The 13,695-nt window shown below is 38.4% G+C and overlaps 2 protein-coding genes across 3 annotated transcripts in view; both read right to left on the bottom strand.

Annotated features, from left to right (window-relative positions):
- The window catches only part of LOC122061357 (probable inactive ATP-dependent zinc metalloprotease FTSHI 2, chloroplastic), a 41,362-nt gene extending 28,794 nt beyond the window's left edge, over positions 1-12,568 (bottom strand). For both annotated transcript variants that reach the window (XR_006134632.1, XM_042624598.1), the window contains exons 1-6: positions 10,884-12,568; positions 8,848-9,020; positions 8,306-8,407; positions 8,030-8,194; positions 7,525-7,665; positions 7,279-7,437 (exon numbers count right to left, since the gene is read on the bottom strand). Coding sequence is in view for 1 of the 2 variants with exons in the window: in XM_042624598.1 (XP_042480532.1) it covers positions 7,279-7,437; positions 7,525-7,665; positions 8,030-8,194; positions 8,306-8,407; positions 8,848-9,020; positions 10,884-12,219 (2,076 nt within the window). In the remaining variant the exon portion in view is untranslated. The remainder of the gene's footprint in view (positions 1-7,278; positions 7,438-7,524; positions 7,666-8,029; positions 8,195-8,305; positions 8,408-8,847; positions 9,021-10,883) is intronic.
- LOC122061370 lies at positions 399-5,006 on the bottom strand. Its single transcript, XM_042624613.1, has 5 exons — positions 2,363-5,006; positions 1,311-1,381; positions 1,171-1,235; positions 625-1,089; positions 399-546 (listed from the first exon to the last, which is right to left on the bottom strand). The coding sequence occupies exons 1-5, from the start codon at positions 2,502-2,504 to the stop codon at positions 441-443; spliced, it is 849 nt and encodes a 282-aa protein (XP_042480547.1). The 5' UTR covers positions 2,505-5,006; the 3' UTR covers positions 399-440.
- Positions 12,569-13,695: the final 1,127 nt, after the last annotated feature.

Genomic DNA, 13,695 nt, shown 5'->3' with positions numbered 1-13,695 from the left:
AAGAACAAAAGCAAGGCACACATCAGAGAGTATGAAGTTCGTTGATACCATATACCCAATATTTTTGTTTTGATAACTAGATTACATATAATTCATGGTGCACTACTCTGCCTGGATTCGTGATACAATTAATCCAACTAACCCAATTTTTTGGTGGTATGGAGAGGAGAACGACTCCAGAAGAGGAGTCAATGAATGAATGAGTAAATAGATGAAGAGAACATAACTGTACAACTAGGCCATACAATAGATTCCAAATGCAACAAATTGATTCTTAGCACCCTACATTGGTAGTAATGGTACCCAAGTTTTCCCTAAATATATTACTGAAGATGCCAGTAATCAAGTAATGAGTATGAATGCATAACCTTCTTCTAATCAATAGATTGTGAAATAATCATGACTCGAACAATATAGCCATATGAGTTGGAAAATTAAGATCATTTAATGTTTACCTCCTTAAATTCCTCAAACGAAAATGTTTCCACCATATCCTTCCTAGTTACAGCCTCCTGCCACTGTGCAATTAACATTGGACAATGGTGCCTGCAGCATGGAAATTAGATGTTTTTCAGTATATGTTGCAAGAGAACCAAGGAATAGGCAGTTCTACTTTCCACTTACCTAATGTTATTCAGTAAATTCCCTCCTTTCATAGTGTAACTTTGATTAGGGACAAGGAATGAAAGACTGGAGTTTGTATCCTTGTGTGAGACCAAAATTGTTAAATTTGGATCCTCATCATTAGACAGAGTCCCATAGCTCATGACAACAGAGAAGTAAAGACAGGAACCAACTTCTGATCCAGGTTGTGCTGTTTCCATAATTCCTCCAACCAAAGCATTGAGCCAATCTAGTTCATTTTCCTTCCCAACATGCCCAACATGCACAAACACTAAATCAAATTGGCTTGTTTCTAACATCCTTCCCTCATGAAAACCCAGTAACTTCAATATTTCAGAGACTAAAACATCATGGGGAGATTCACTGGTCAACTCATTAAATTCAAACACTGTGAAGCCAAGGTTTCTTCCAAAAGATTTCACGTTTGAATTGGTAGTCAAAATAGCAGCTCTCAGTCCCATGAACCTGAAGTTTCAATACGGAAAGATGTTACTTTATATGGTACACAACAGTACCAAGTTTAGAGAGACCAAAGCCTTTTTTTACTTCTCTGAAATAGTTGGTGAAAAGGATGTTTTCTGATATTCAATTGTGGGAGCACACTCTCCATCCTGAAAAGTAGAGTACATCAGCTAACAGGTTCACTGGGTCCATGCTTAAGGACACGAATAAGTTATGAAACTTACATTGTTGATGTAAGAATAATCGGAATCCAATAGTTGAGCCAACTCTCTAACCACTCTCTCATCCTCGGTTTCTGCATGAAAAATTCAAGTAAATCTGAAAAGTCACAAGATAATTTTTATTTTAGTATCATCCTCAAAACTAGATAATGTAACATGTGACATCATAAGTGGTAACAAATTTATTAATAGAATGTTAGAAAATAATCAATCAGAAAGAGGGAAAAGAAACATTTCCAACGTGATACAAATCTGATGTTGAAGCCCACGAGCTGGCAGAGATGAAATAGTAGCAATTATAAGGTCCTATTAGAAAGTAACTTAATCAGATATCAGTTACAAATTTGAAACCCATGATCAAACCTTCTCCTATGAGGCCCCAGCTCTATGTTATGGAGAGATTACACACCAACTGCATCTGAGTAACTCCTCTTGGCTTGCACTGGGGTCTTGGGTTCACACATGAAATGAGAAGTGTGGAAATAGAACGTAGCATTTCATTCATTCATAGTTGGCCTTAAGGAGGTTTTCATCACCCAAGACTGCATTGGTAGTATGTCTGGCTTCTCTCATTAAAAGGAAAGTTGTCATCTAAATTCTTCTTTGTTGCTGCCACAAATGTGGCACAACAACAAAATTGATTCTCAAACATGAGATAAAGCTAGAAAGTCTTGGCTCCTCCCATGACAGATGGGAAGTCAACTAACCAACTCTACATCTTCCATGGTAATGCAGATGATCTGGCTCCATTTCCCATGTCTCCACCAAGTCTCTTAGGTGTCTCCTAGTGATGTCCTTGACTTTATGTTGAGTTCTAATAGGTACTGTATTCCATTTGGGCTGAGGCAAGATCTATGGAGAATTGGGAACACATTATTGCCCAGATTCTCAATTAGCATATATAGTTCTGACTTCGTTCTTCAGCCCCGGAATCCACTCTTCCACATGTTTCATTACGAGTAAAATATTAAAAGAAAATCAAGCAATGACTATTAAAACGAATTCATCTCATAGAAGAAAGGGAGAAAGGAGAGAAGGTTAGAGAATGTGCGAACCTGCATGAAGGGGATGTGGAAGGGACAAGAAGCCGCAAATTCCCCGAGCCGCTAGAGAATGGAGGTTGGTATGTGAAGGAGAAATTAGACGCACCAACCCATCACCATACAACACCAAACCTCGGCTTGGTTTGTCAGCCATTTTTTCTGTTAAAAGCAGGATACAAACCAGAAGAATGGGGAGATTTTGACTGCAGTTAAAAGGAATAAAAAAGGGAAGGGAGATATAGAATAAGTGCTATGTTAACTCTAGTAGTAATTCAAATATGCAAGCCCAAGTAAGGAGAGTGCATGTGCACATGGATAAATTTGAGAAAATTTCCTACCCACAGTAAAGATCAGCCCAACATGCTATATATACGATGGTTCAATGCCAGAAACCAGAAGAAAATAAACGATCATATATAATACATGTGATGTGCACCATGGTAAAGAGAGTGCTTTAGAAAACCTAAATGTATGTGGTATTTAGCTGTTAATAGTTAGATAAGGATCCAAGGAGCACGGAGAGGCTGGCTTAGAAATTATCTGTGGATCCTAATTTGATGATTGATAGTTCAATAACACCAGGAGCAATCCATGTTACAGAGGTGGGGCAAGAGTACAATTTGGGTAAGGCATTTTAAACTTAGGCTCAGTTTGCCCCAAATGAAAATACTTTAACCAAATTGTTTTAAAAGCAAAAGAAGATTTCCAATTTCACTTTCTGGATGTTGTTTTTCTGGGGTGAAAGAAAAAGTGACGTATCCTGCTTAATCATAATTGCCACCTACTGAGGCCACTAAACCCATCATATGTTCCGTGGTTCCTTTCATCATTCTACCATGCCCGATTATGCTTCCTTATCATGTAAAAAAAAATTGATAAATGATAAATTACAAGAAAAATACAAAATAACATTTTATAACCACAAATCAATTTTCCAAGAAGTAGTTTTTCATTGAAATAAGGTATGGCTACCAATATGATTTGAAATGTCCAAATATCGAAGTCCACAATCTTTCTAAATTATACTCCTGCACCTAGAATCAGAACTGTGAACGTTGAACTAAAGAACATCATAATCAGTGGTTGCACAATCATAGAATGTCAATGGAGGACCATATAATCCATAAACTTATTATATAACACAACACCTCTATACACTAACAGAAAAAATCGCATGTGCCACCTCTTATTTTTTTTTTTTTTTGGGTGGGAGGAAGAATACAGAAGAGTATGTTAGTAGGCACAGACTGATATAACCATGTATCTGAAATATCTAATATCAAATATAACATTTAAGTTTGTTAAGCACAACGTAATAGGATTAAGATACTTTGGCTCTCTACACTATGAGTTCACCAAAAGCATTTATGCTCTTTCTTAGAAAAAGATTGAATCAGTTTTGGATAACCATGCGCTGCTACAATTCAATTTCTTTTGTTCTCTATGTCCATTTCCAATCGGATTGTTGTGAATTGCTTGATGTTTTGATTGATTTATAATAGCATGCCCACTAATTCAATCTTATCAATAGGCGCAGAAACTTCAATCGTTTGATCTTTTACTAGAAGCACCTGAGATACGGCCTAAAAATAAGCTTGATGGAGAGACCAATACGAAATCTCTACTGAATCAAATAAGCTTCAATCCATCTCCAAACCAATTTTCCATCGGATTCCAATTTCTTTAGTAAGACAAACTTCCAATAGCTCAAACTAAATAAAAAAGACCACATAGTTTTATTGAAAGTTATGAAACTCCAAACCTACAAAAAATTTCAAAAGTGGAAGTCTGCTCTCTTAGTTCGCCCCAATATATATATATTATTTGTCAGATCAACCGAGCCTTGATGACCTTCAAACAAGAGAACGGGAAAAAGATTCTCAGTCGCAAATCAAACCTATAGAAGCTTAAAATGGCTAGCCTGCTCATGCGGTGAGGCAGAGAGGGCTTCACATCGTTAATGATTCTAACAAAACGATTCTTTTGAGAAAGAAATGAATCAAAATTGGGAAAGTTCGACAAGGAATCAATCATACCAGTTGGTAGTGCGCTTCAGCAGCGACCAGCGATCGCTCACTTCCCCCTTTCCTCTTCTCACTTCCCACTTGGAGAAATGATGATCTTTTGTTATAATTGTTAGTGATTTTACCTTCTTATTCCTATGTTGCGTTTGGTATCTTTTTTGGAATGTTTCTAGAGTTTGAACGAAAAAAGGGAATCTAGTGTTTGGTGCGTTTGTAAGGAGAAATGTTTTTTTAGAACAAATAGTGGAAAAAACTAATTGAAACGAGGATCGACGGAACACCAAAACCTCGTTCTAACTTTACAGTTTCGTTCTAGATAATAAAAAAATGAACAATGTGGCTTTTAATAAAATTGTTCCCGATACTTTCCCACAAAACCCTCGCCTTTCACAAGAGCCCTAACCTTGGACAAGACTTCCTCCCCCATTTTGAAGCCTGCTGGTTGCCGATCGTCCCTCGCAGCCTGCCGGTGAACCCTTGCTGTTTGTTTTGAAAGAAACAACCATCTGCATTTGGTAACTCCTCAACCTCGTCTACCACCGTCACTGCTGCAAGCATCTCTCTGTCGTTCACGCCGCTGCCCTCAAGCCTTGAAAGCCTGCTGATGCGGATCCGGATTCCAAGGACCGAAATCGGATCGCTTATGGCCCACAAGAATGACCAAAATCTCAAATTTAATGGTTGAAGGGTATTCTTGTAATTTCAGAAACAAGCAGGGCCTTAGAAATAATTATAAGGTAGATGGGGTAGTTCTAGAACTAAAACTTTAATACAAAGGCTTATTCTGAATTTTACCAAAGAGAAAAGGGGTAATGGAATATAACTTTTGGGAACAAGGGCTTAATTGTAATAACAGGAAAAATTCTTTTAAAATAAAAGAAACCTGTTCTTCTTCTTCTTCTTGTCGTGAGAACCAGAAACCAGCGGACAGAAAAAAAATTCCGATCGGTAGAACTCCTTCGATAGGGCTTGGTTGGACCTGAAATTCGAAACGAAGCTTCTCAGGATAAGGCTCTATTGATCCCACAAGATAAGCACCTGGATTTTCAAGCTGGGAGGCTGCGGGAATGACCAGAAGTAGAACCTGGTGGTAGAACAGAGTCAGTCTCAGTTGCAGGTATGATAACAGATGGTAAAGGGACTTTTCGGCAGCTGAAATCTGATGATTTGTGTCGCCTAGGAGAGGGCTTCCTGCGATCAAATCCTTGGCCCAAACAACTCACATATAAAGGAGCTCGAAACACCTCAGTAGGGCAGCAACTGTCACCCAGAACAGGGGCTGGGAAAGAGAACCAGCTAGAAGAAGAATGGAAGAAGAAAAAGAACAGCAGGAGAAGAAGAACAGAGGGAAAAGAAAAGACAGTCAGGGGAAGGGGAAGAAGAAAACAGTTCAGAAGAGAGAGAAAGGGAAACCACCCATGGCAGCCATCGTTTCCAACCAAAACATAAATTCTCAAATTCATTCAAAAATCTCTACTGAGTTCTCCATTACAGGGCTATTTAAAGAAAATAATAACATAATTTTGGAAGCTAATTAAAAATGGAAGCTAAACCTAGATAGCAACTAAATAAAAATCAAATCTAAAGATAGCAACTACTTCCATCGTGCAACTGCATCACCAGAAGTCTCAAAGAACTATTATTGAGCATAAACCTGAATATTAATGACATAAGCAGACAGCAAAATCAGCTTTGCAAAGACATTCTCTCTCACTGGTTGGCCTATCATAAGCAACATGCAAATGCCAGCTCAGTTAGTCGCATGGTTAACTTCTAAAGATAATACTAGATCCAGTTTTCAAATTCAGGATATTATTGTGTTGATACATTCATAAATGTAGTACTTACCTAACAGCTCGAGCTTTTGGCATAAGTGGTTGTAACAAAGTGTTGTATGAACCCTTTTAATATGAGGCCCACTACACCTCTTAGGGTTGTTATAAGGCTACACACCAAGGAAACAAAGAGAGCTACAATATTTCCTTAACTACCTGGACACATAATATTTTGTAGTTTAAAAATATGCAAGTGCCAGAGGTGCGGTCCCTATTCTGAAATGTCGAGGACATAGATCACCACACACATACACTCCCCCCCCCCCCCACACACACACACACACAAAATTCATTCACAACTACAGACGAAGGATTCCTCAAAAAGTTAAGGATTAGTAATCCTTTTCAGAAATCAAATGCATTCAGTCTTACACACACGTGAGAAAGGTAATCAGACAGACAGCTTCCCTTTCATCCCTTAGGAGCAATGCAAGATGAAAGCCTCACGCACAGTTTTGAATGAGAGAAAGCAGTGAGGAGTCCTCTTTTAGACTCAGACTCTTCAAATCATTAGTGATGCCACATTTAGCTGCACTGATTTCCTGAGATAGGCTTTGGCTTCCCAGACAACTTTCCACGAATAAATAGATAACAAAACAGTTTTCACATGCTTTATTCTTTCAAGAACACTCCACCTTTAGATTCTTGCTCCCAATTCTTCTCAGAAATCTATCAGGGTGACAATTGGGAAGCAGAGAAATAGTTAGTTTATACATTATTTTCTGAAGGTTAAAAGTTACCCATGACATTCCAGTTAGATTTTTGTAGAACTAGTTTCTTCACAGATTTTAAGACCCTCAAATCCGATCAAAAGTCTTTCCCAGCACACGAGAAAAAGGGGGTGAGGGTAGGAGCATGTTAATAATATTAAGATATTGGAATCTTTATACATTTATCCATTACTTCAACATTGTTGATTCAATAAATGAAAAGGTGCTCAATGGCTATTTCTTTGCACAAGCATATAATGATGGATATTAGTATTAGAAACCTTTACAAACTCAGAGGAAAACAAGAGACAACATGAAAGTAAATATATGAAATAACAGAGTTGAGTGCAGGACATTACAAACTCAATATTTTTAAGATCAGGAAAGTTCACAGCTGCTACGGCCATAGCTGCTTCATTAAGAGCTAGTTGCTTCCACATCTCTGGGCTTCTCTCCTTCCTATCAAGCAATCCTCTTTCTTCTATTTGAGCAGCTTGTAATAAGTCATCAGTTGTAATCTGTGGAAATCAAGAAAAAAACTCCACCAATCCTTTACTAATTCGAGTGATTTTATATTATATTAGTCTTAAGTTTAAAAGTCCCACCTCAGACCTTCCATCACGCATCATATTAATGGCAGCAATCTCAACTATGTTGGCTAGCTCTGCACCAACCATTCCTTCAGTGATACTAGCTACAGCCATGTAATCCACATCCTCAGCCATTGGCTTCTTACGAGCATGGACCTGTTAATATAGGAAAAATCATAAGTTATATCTAACTGCAAAGAGCTGGACTCGAGGATTAAAGTATCAGTATCGGTATCAGTCATCGTATCGGTGAGCTAAATTTAAGATACATATCGGAGGGTATTGTATCGTATCGGAGATACGCTAAGATATGCTAAAGATCAAGGATTAAAGTATCGGTATCGGTCGCCGTATTGGTCGGCTAAATTTAAGATACGTATCGGAGGGTATCGTATCGGTATCGGAGATACTTTAAACCATGGGTCACACAACAAGGATCTAGATATAAATTGCATGAGGACACCAATAGATGTGACAAAAGAGAGCAAAATGAAACCAATGTGTTAGTAATAAGCACGACCTGCAGAATCTCAATTCGCCCAATAAGGCCAGGTTTAGGGATATAAATTTTTCGATCAAACCGTCCAGGTCTCACAAGTGCTGCATCCAGAATATCTGGTCTATTTGTGGCAGCAATGGTTATCACATCCCCTCTTCCTTCAAACCCATCCAAGCATACAAGGAGCTGTTATTTATCGAACAAAACAAGGAAACACCAACACCTATTAGATACGTACAGCTAAAAGCAAGTGACAATAATTCATTATTCTTAAATATTGACTATCCTCCCACCAACCTGGTTGAGAGTCGCATCACGTTCTTGCCCCCCAGAGCCTTTAATAAGACCACGCTCCCTTCCAACAGCATCTAGCTCATCAATAAAAACTACAGCGGGTGCCTACAGAATTGAGATAAGGAATATCATTTCAATGTGAAAGTGAACGTCCAACAAAATCATATCCAAGACAAGAGAAAGCAACCTACTATCGACAGTAACAGCAAGAATCATTGAGGGGAGAAAAGAACTAAGCATTTCTGGAACAAAGATTGATGCAGGCAAGGGATCGAAAGACCCATACTAAACCTGCTGCTTGCCTGCATCATGTCTTTTATTTATTCAGTGAAAAGAGAAGAAAATATAGGAAAAAAGACAACAACAAACACAGACATGCCAATTATTGATGTTAGAGCAATTCCATGATGTGAATGGATATTGGCCATCAAATCAGCAGAATGCATCAGCATATACCAGAGCACATGTGCGAGTGTGACACTAAAGAAGAATAATCCCAAACTAAAATAAACAAAGAAAAATGATATGTTACAAAAAGTGCTTACATTATCCCTTGCTTCTTGGTAAAGTGATCTGACACGAGAAGCACCGACACCAACATATATTTCCACAAATTGAGAAGCAGAAATCGAGAAGAAGTTCACACCTGCCTCACCAGCTACAGCTTTTGCCAATAGTGTCTTCCCCACTCCAGGTGGGCCACAAAGAAGTATGCCACCTAAGAAAGCAATTGAACATTTGATTAGATGTTTCCATTAAAGCAAAGCAACCTATGATATCCCCACCATGATAAATTTGATGGAACCTAAATGTAATGGGACAGAATGTTCCAGCAAAAGAAATGTTGTTAGCATTATGCCTCCATGGTCTAAGAACTGGGAAGAAATAGAAGAACAATATTATAAGAGAATCAGTAATAAAACAGAAAAGAACACCCAAAGTGCTGAGTTCTAATCAATAATCAAGTTTACATAGAAATTTGCCAGCTTCAGATATCTACTTAATATCATTTGAGAAGTCAAGAAGGCCAAGGCAGACTATCTACTAATTTTGTGATGCAGGACACATATGATTCCAGATGGGTGTTGAAAAAAAAATTGGATTTTCTGTAGGCTTATGAAAACAAGGGTGTAGAGTGCTTTGTAGAGTTTTCTATAGGATAGCTGAAAATTGCACAAGAGTTGCAGAAAATTAGAGAAGAAGAAAGAAAGAATATGTAATAACAGTAAGGGTTCCTAAGCAACTCAACCTTTTTTTATAATTATTATTTTATCACGAAAACAGAATAGTACTACATAGTGATACAATCCTGAGAAAAGGACCACAGCTCACAAAGCTAACCCATTAAAATATAGTTCAGAGCTAATACAACTCACAAAGGAATATCTTCCCTAAAAAAAAAAATCTTGGTTGACTGACCTCTTGCCTTCACTGTTTCAATTAGAGAATAATATAACTAAACAGTAATTCCATTTATTCTTGGAAATATGAAACACGTGGGGTAACAGACCCTTGAGGACTCCTAAATAAACGTACTCAACAAGAATAGAACTTCCATCAATCATCATGAACTTGTAGCCCACTGGTAATTTGATCATAACTTTCCTAATCAACCTGTGTTTGCAAAATCCTGGTTTCATTGGAAAGGGGGCTAACTTATCAAATAACAATAAACTCATGGAAAACAGGCAAGTTTCAGGCCCTGAAAATTTGGCCAAAAGTAAAGTCAACAAAAGAAGACTGAAAAAAAAAAGAAACAACTCTCTTGTACAGAAGCCAAACAAGAAACTTAAGACAAAATCATGCAAACATAAAACCAAACCAAAACTAGACTACATAGCTGGTTGGATGAAAGTCACAAAACCAATATAACCCCACCCATTTGGGCAAGAACTGATATTCCTCTAATAAAATAATAAATATCGCAACCAAACCAGAAATAATATGAGGTCAGATACTTAAGCCTATTTTAAGTGTCAAAATGGATACTATAATCATCAAGTAACCAAAGCTGTAACTATATTGTCTGAAGGCCAGACAGTGGTTGACCTGGAACTGTCACAGTTGGCTAAATTCAGTGGTCCAAAAAGACTTTAGGCTGATTCCTCCTTTAGATAATCATCATATCCATGCAGCAGCATCTTCAGTCGAGCTATCTAATGGTCATATGGAAAATTGCATGGTCTGCAAAGCTAGTTGGACTTGTTACAGTTATTAAAATGGTCCAGTAATGGGATGGGAAAATATTTACCATACTATCACACAAACTAGTTCAGGATCACTCAGATCTTTTGTTCCAATCAAAGTGCATACATACATTCATAAGATCCACATCTTACAAGAAATTGAAAATATATCATCCTTTGAAATATGGTTTCTGTTTTTATTGATGAATGGCCTTCAAATTGGTGTTAAGGAAACCCTAAATTGCCTCAACATTTAAGCATTAAATCTAAAGGAAGGCACTAACCCTAACAGCATGCAAAGAAATTTGACATTGTATTCATTCCTCCATTTTAGCCTGGATACAAAAAAAAATTAATGAAAGCATTAACTCTAATATGAAACAGAGAAATCTTGCCTGGTATTTTCACTCCTCTCCTGCGGTACATTTCCCCATGTGTAAAAAACTTCACAATCTCCTCAAGCTCAAGCCGTATTTTCCCAAGCCCTGCAACATCTGAGAATTTCACATCAGCACCTCTGTCCAGATACTGAGGCAACCTTTTATTACGTGCTCTACGAACACGAGCACCAGACCTCATGAACTGTTTAGCCATTTTTAGATAAAGGTTCTTCTCATCTGTTCCTTCCTCATTTTCATCGCCTCCACCCTCACCCTCGTCCTCAACCTCATCCCCTTGGAGTTCTTTCTCTAGCTGCTTCATTTTCTTCCTCTCTTCTGCTTCTGCTCTCTCAATCTTCAACCTATCTTCATAATCCTTCTGTTGCTTCCTATAGTTAAGAACAACTGTCCGATAAAATAAATAGAAGAACAACAACCCAAGAACAGTTGATACATTCTGATCCCGAGCTAAGTTGGCCCATACCCTTGCCATATGCTGATAATCCTTCCTTGCCTTACGCAGAGATTCCTCGTACTTGATCTTTTTCAATTCTTTCCTCCTATTCTTCTCTTCTAACTTCTTCTGAGCTTTGATAGCCTTCTCCATCATTTCACGTTCTTCATTCGCTCTGGCTAATTCTTGGTTCTTTGTTGTCTGCAGCTCTTTACGAAACTTCTGGAGCTCCAAAGCCCGTTTTGATAGTGGCTTTGGCTTCAAAAACGATAAAATTGAGAGAGGAATTTTTGACAGAAAACCTAAATACGGCGATGGAATTTCTGGTTTTTTGATGGGCGGAGTATAAGCATTAACGCAAACTGAATCGATCTGTAACTCATCCCAAGATTCCCAAAATCTCTTGTCACTTTGGACAGACGGTACTACAGTTCTCACAACCCTCGAATCCTCCAGTACCGCAAGAACAGTATCCGGCCGCTGCTTCAAACTAGCTGAAGATAGCTTGATTACGTGTTTAAGCTTCCCTTCTTGCTTCAAATTCAATATTTCCGTGTATGGAATCCGATCAGTGACAATGGGGAGTCCCTGAGACCATGATTTCAATTCTTCCGGCGATAAGGCATCAACCCTTTTGCCCGAACGTTTTTTCTCCGAAACCTTCGCTGCGGCATGAGCTTGAGGGATCGAAGCAGATATAACTGTGAGAGTAACAGAGTATTGGAGCAAACTGAGTCCATTTTTCTTCTTACTTTCTTCGTTCTGTTCTTCTCGACTTCCAGAATGACAACAAATCTGCGAAGGGACATAGAACGAACGCCTACTGCGACGATTTAACGGTATATTACTCGAAGGAAGATATGAGAACTTCAAACAACCAAGCTTAACACAGTCCATGGCAATTGAAAGAACAACAACAAAACCGATAATCCACAGCTTTACATTGAAAAGATATAGTATAATTGTTTACTTGATCGATTGGACACTGAAGTTGCAGAAAACTTTTACCCTAAATCTGATAGAAACTTCATATAACTCGTCAATGATTCGTAGAGAAAGCTTCATCTAAAATGTAGAACATCATAGTTTACAGTCTAAGCGCAGGCTTGAGACGCTTGACCATATAGATGAGTCGGAGTTGAAAAAGAAAAATGAGAGAGAAGGAGAGAAAAGTGCCCCAAATCTTTTGGAATTCCCGTCCTTGCGGGTGAAGAAAACTTTGAAGAATGCAATTGATGAATGTCCGAACTCCAAAGTTCCAAACGGATAAAAACTCCGAATCAACTAATCGGTCTCAATTCTCTGTTACTTCCGATTCGGATTAGAATTTTTTTTTTTTCCCCCGAAAATTATGTGATGTGGTGAACATTCAACGGCTGGGATGCATGGCCCCAGTACTTGATCGCAGACGATTTTGACACTGATTTAGGTAAGGGTGTCAAAAAAACTTAGTCAGCCCGAATCCGGCCTAGCTTGTCCTGAGCCCGAATAAGGCCTAGGCTTAGATTTCAGCTCATAGGGTAGGCTAAGTTGAGAATTTCAGCCCGAGACTGCAATGTAAATATATTAACAATTATAAATGGTTCTTATAGAAAAAATGTCTGCAAAATCTCTTTTATTTTCCACCATCTATAGATATATATACGAAAATTTTAATCTTTGGACTTTGGAATGCATCAAGATCAAGCAATCAAATAATCAATAGCACTGGATTGGGCTGGATTGAGTTAAGCCCGACCCAATCAGGGTCCATCAAGGCTCAGCCCAGTTGGGTTGTGATATCCCAACCCGACCTTGGGCTGGGCAGGGCTTAGGTTAAGTTAATAGACCTTAGAGTTAGACTTGGGTTTTAAAAAACCCAGCCCAACCTAACCACTGACACTTATAGGTTTAGGTTTACAAAACTAAACAAAATAGACATTTTCTTTCATTTTCTTATATTTTTTGATATTTTTGCCCTTATTTCCCCTTTACCAACCTTGTAAACCCAACCCCTCGTCTTCCACATATCATTGTTGTTGTCATTATCACCACCACTACCACCAATCTACCATTGTCATCACCACTCCCTCTTCCCTACCCTGCAACCCCACCCCACCATGCCCATACCCCTTATTGTAACAGCCTTCCTCTGTGCTGCAACACCTATGAGAACCCGTGACCTGCAACAACCACATCCTTGCAGTCAGAGATTGCTGACGGCAACGATGAGTTCGAGGTTGATTTTCAGTAGTTCAAAGATAAGTCATGTGAGGAGGAAGAAGATGTCAATCCATTTTCCTTCGCTTCCAAATCTCGGCCTCTACAAAAAGTATGCATCATCTCCATCTCCCTTTCAATTTTGGGGTCGCAAGTTTGCATCTCAAATGAACC

Source organism: Macadamia integrifolia, chromosome 2 (genome assembly GCF_013358625.1).
Source record: "Macadamia integrifolia cultivar HAES 741 chromosome 2, SCU_Mint_v3, whole genome shotgun sequence".
Taxonomy (NCBI): Eukaryota; Viridiplantae; Streptophyta; class Magnoliopsida; order Proteales; family Proteaceae; genus Macadamia; species Macadamia integrifolia.
The sequence above is the reverse complement of the archived record's forward strand: the minus strand, read 5'-3'. Positions and strand labels throughout refer to the sequence as shown.

Coding starts and splice junctions, on each gene's coding strand:
- LOC122061370 (XM_042624613.1), bottom strand. CDS start 2,504: ATGGCTGACAAACCAAGCCGAGGTTTGGTGTTGTATGGTGATGGGTTG. Junction 1,382..2,362: donor TCCACATCCCCTTCATGCAG/GTTCGCACATTC, acceptor TTTTTCATGCAG/AAACCGAGGATGAGAGAGTG. Junction 1,236..1,310: donor ATTATTCTTACATCAACAAT/GTAAGTTTCATA, acceptor TCTACTTTTCAG/GATGGAGAGTGTGCTCCCAC.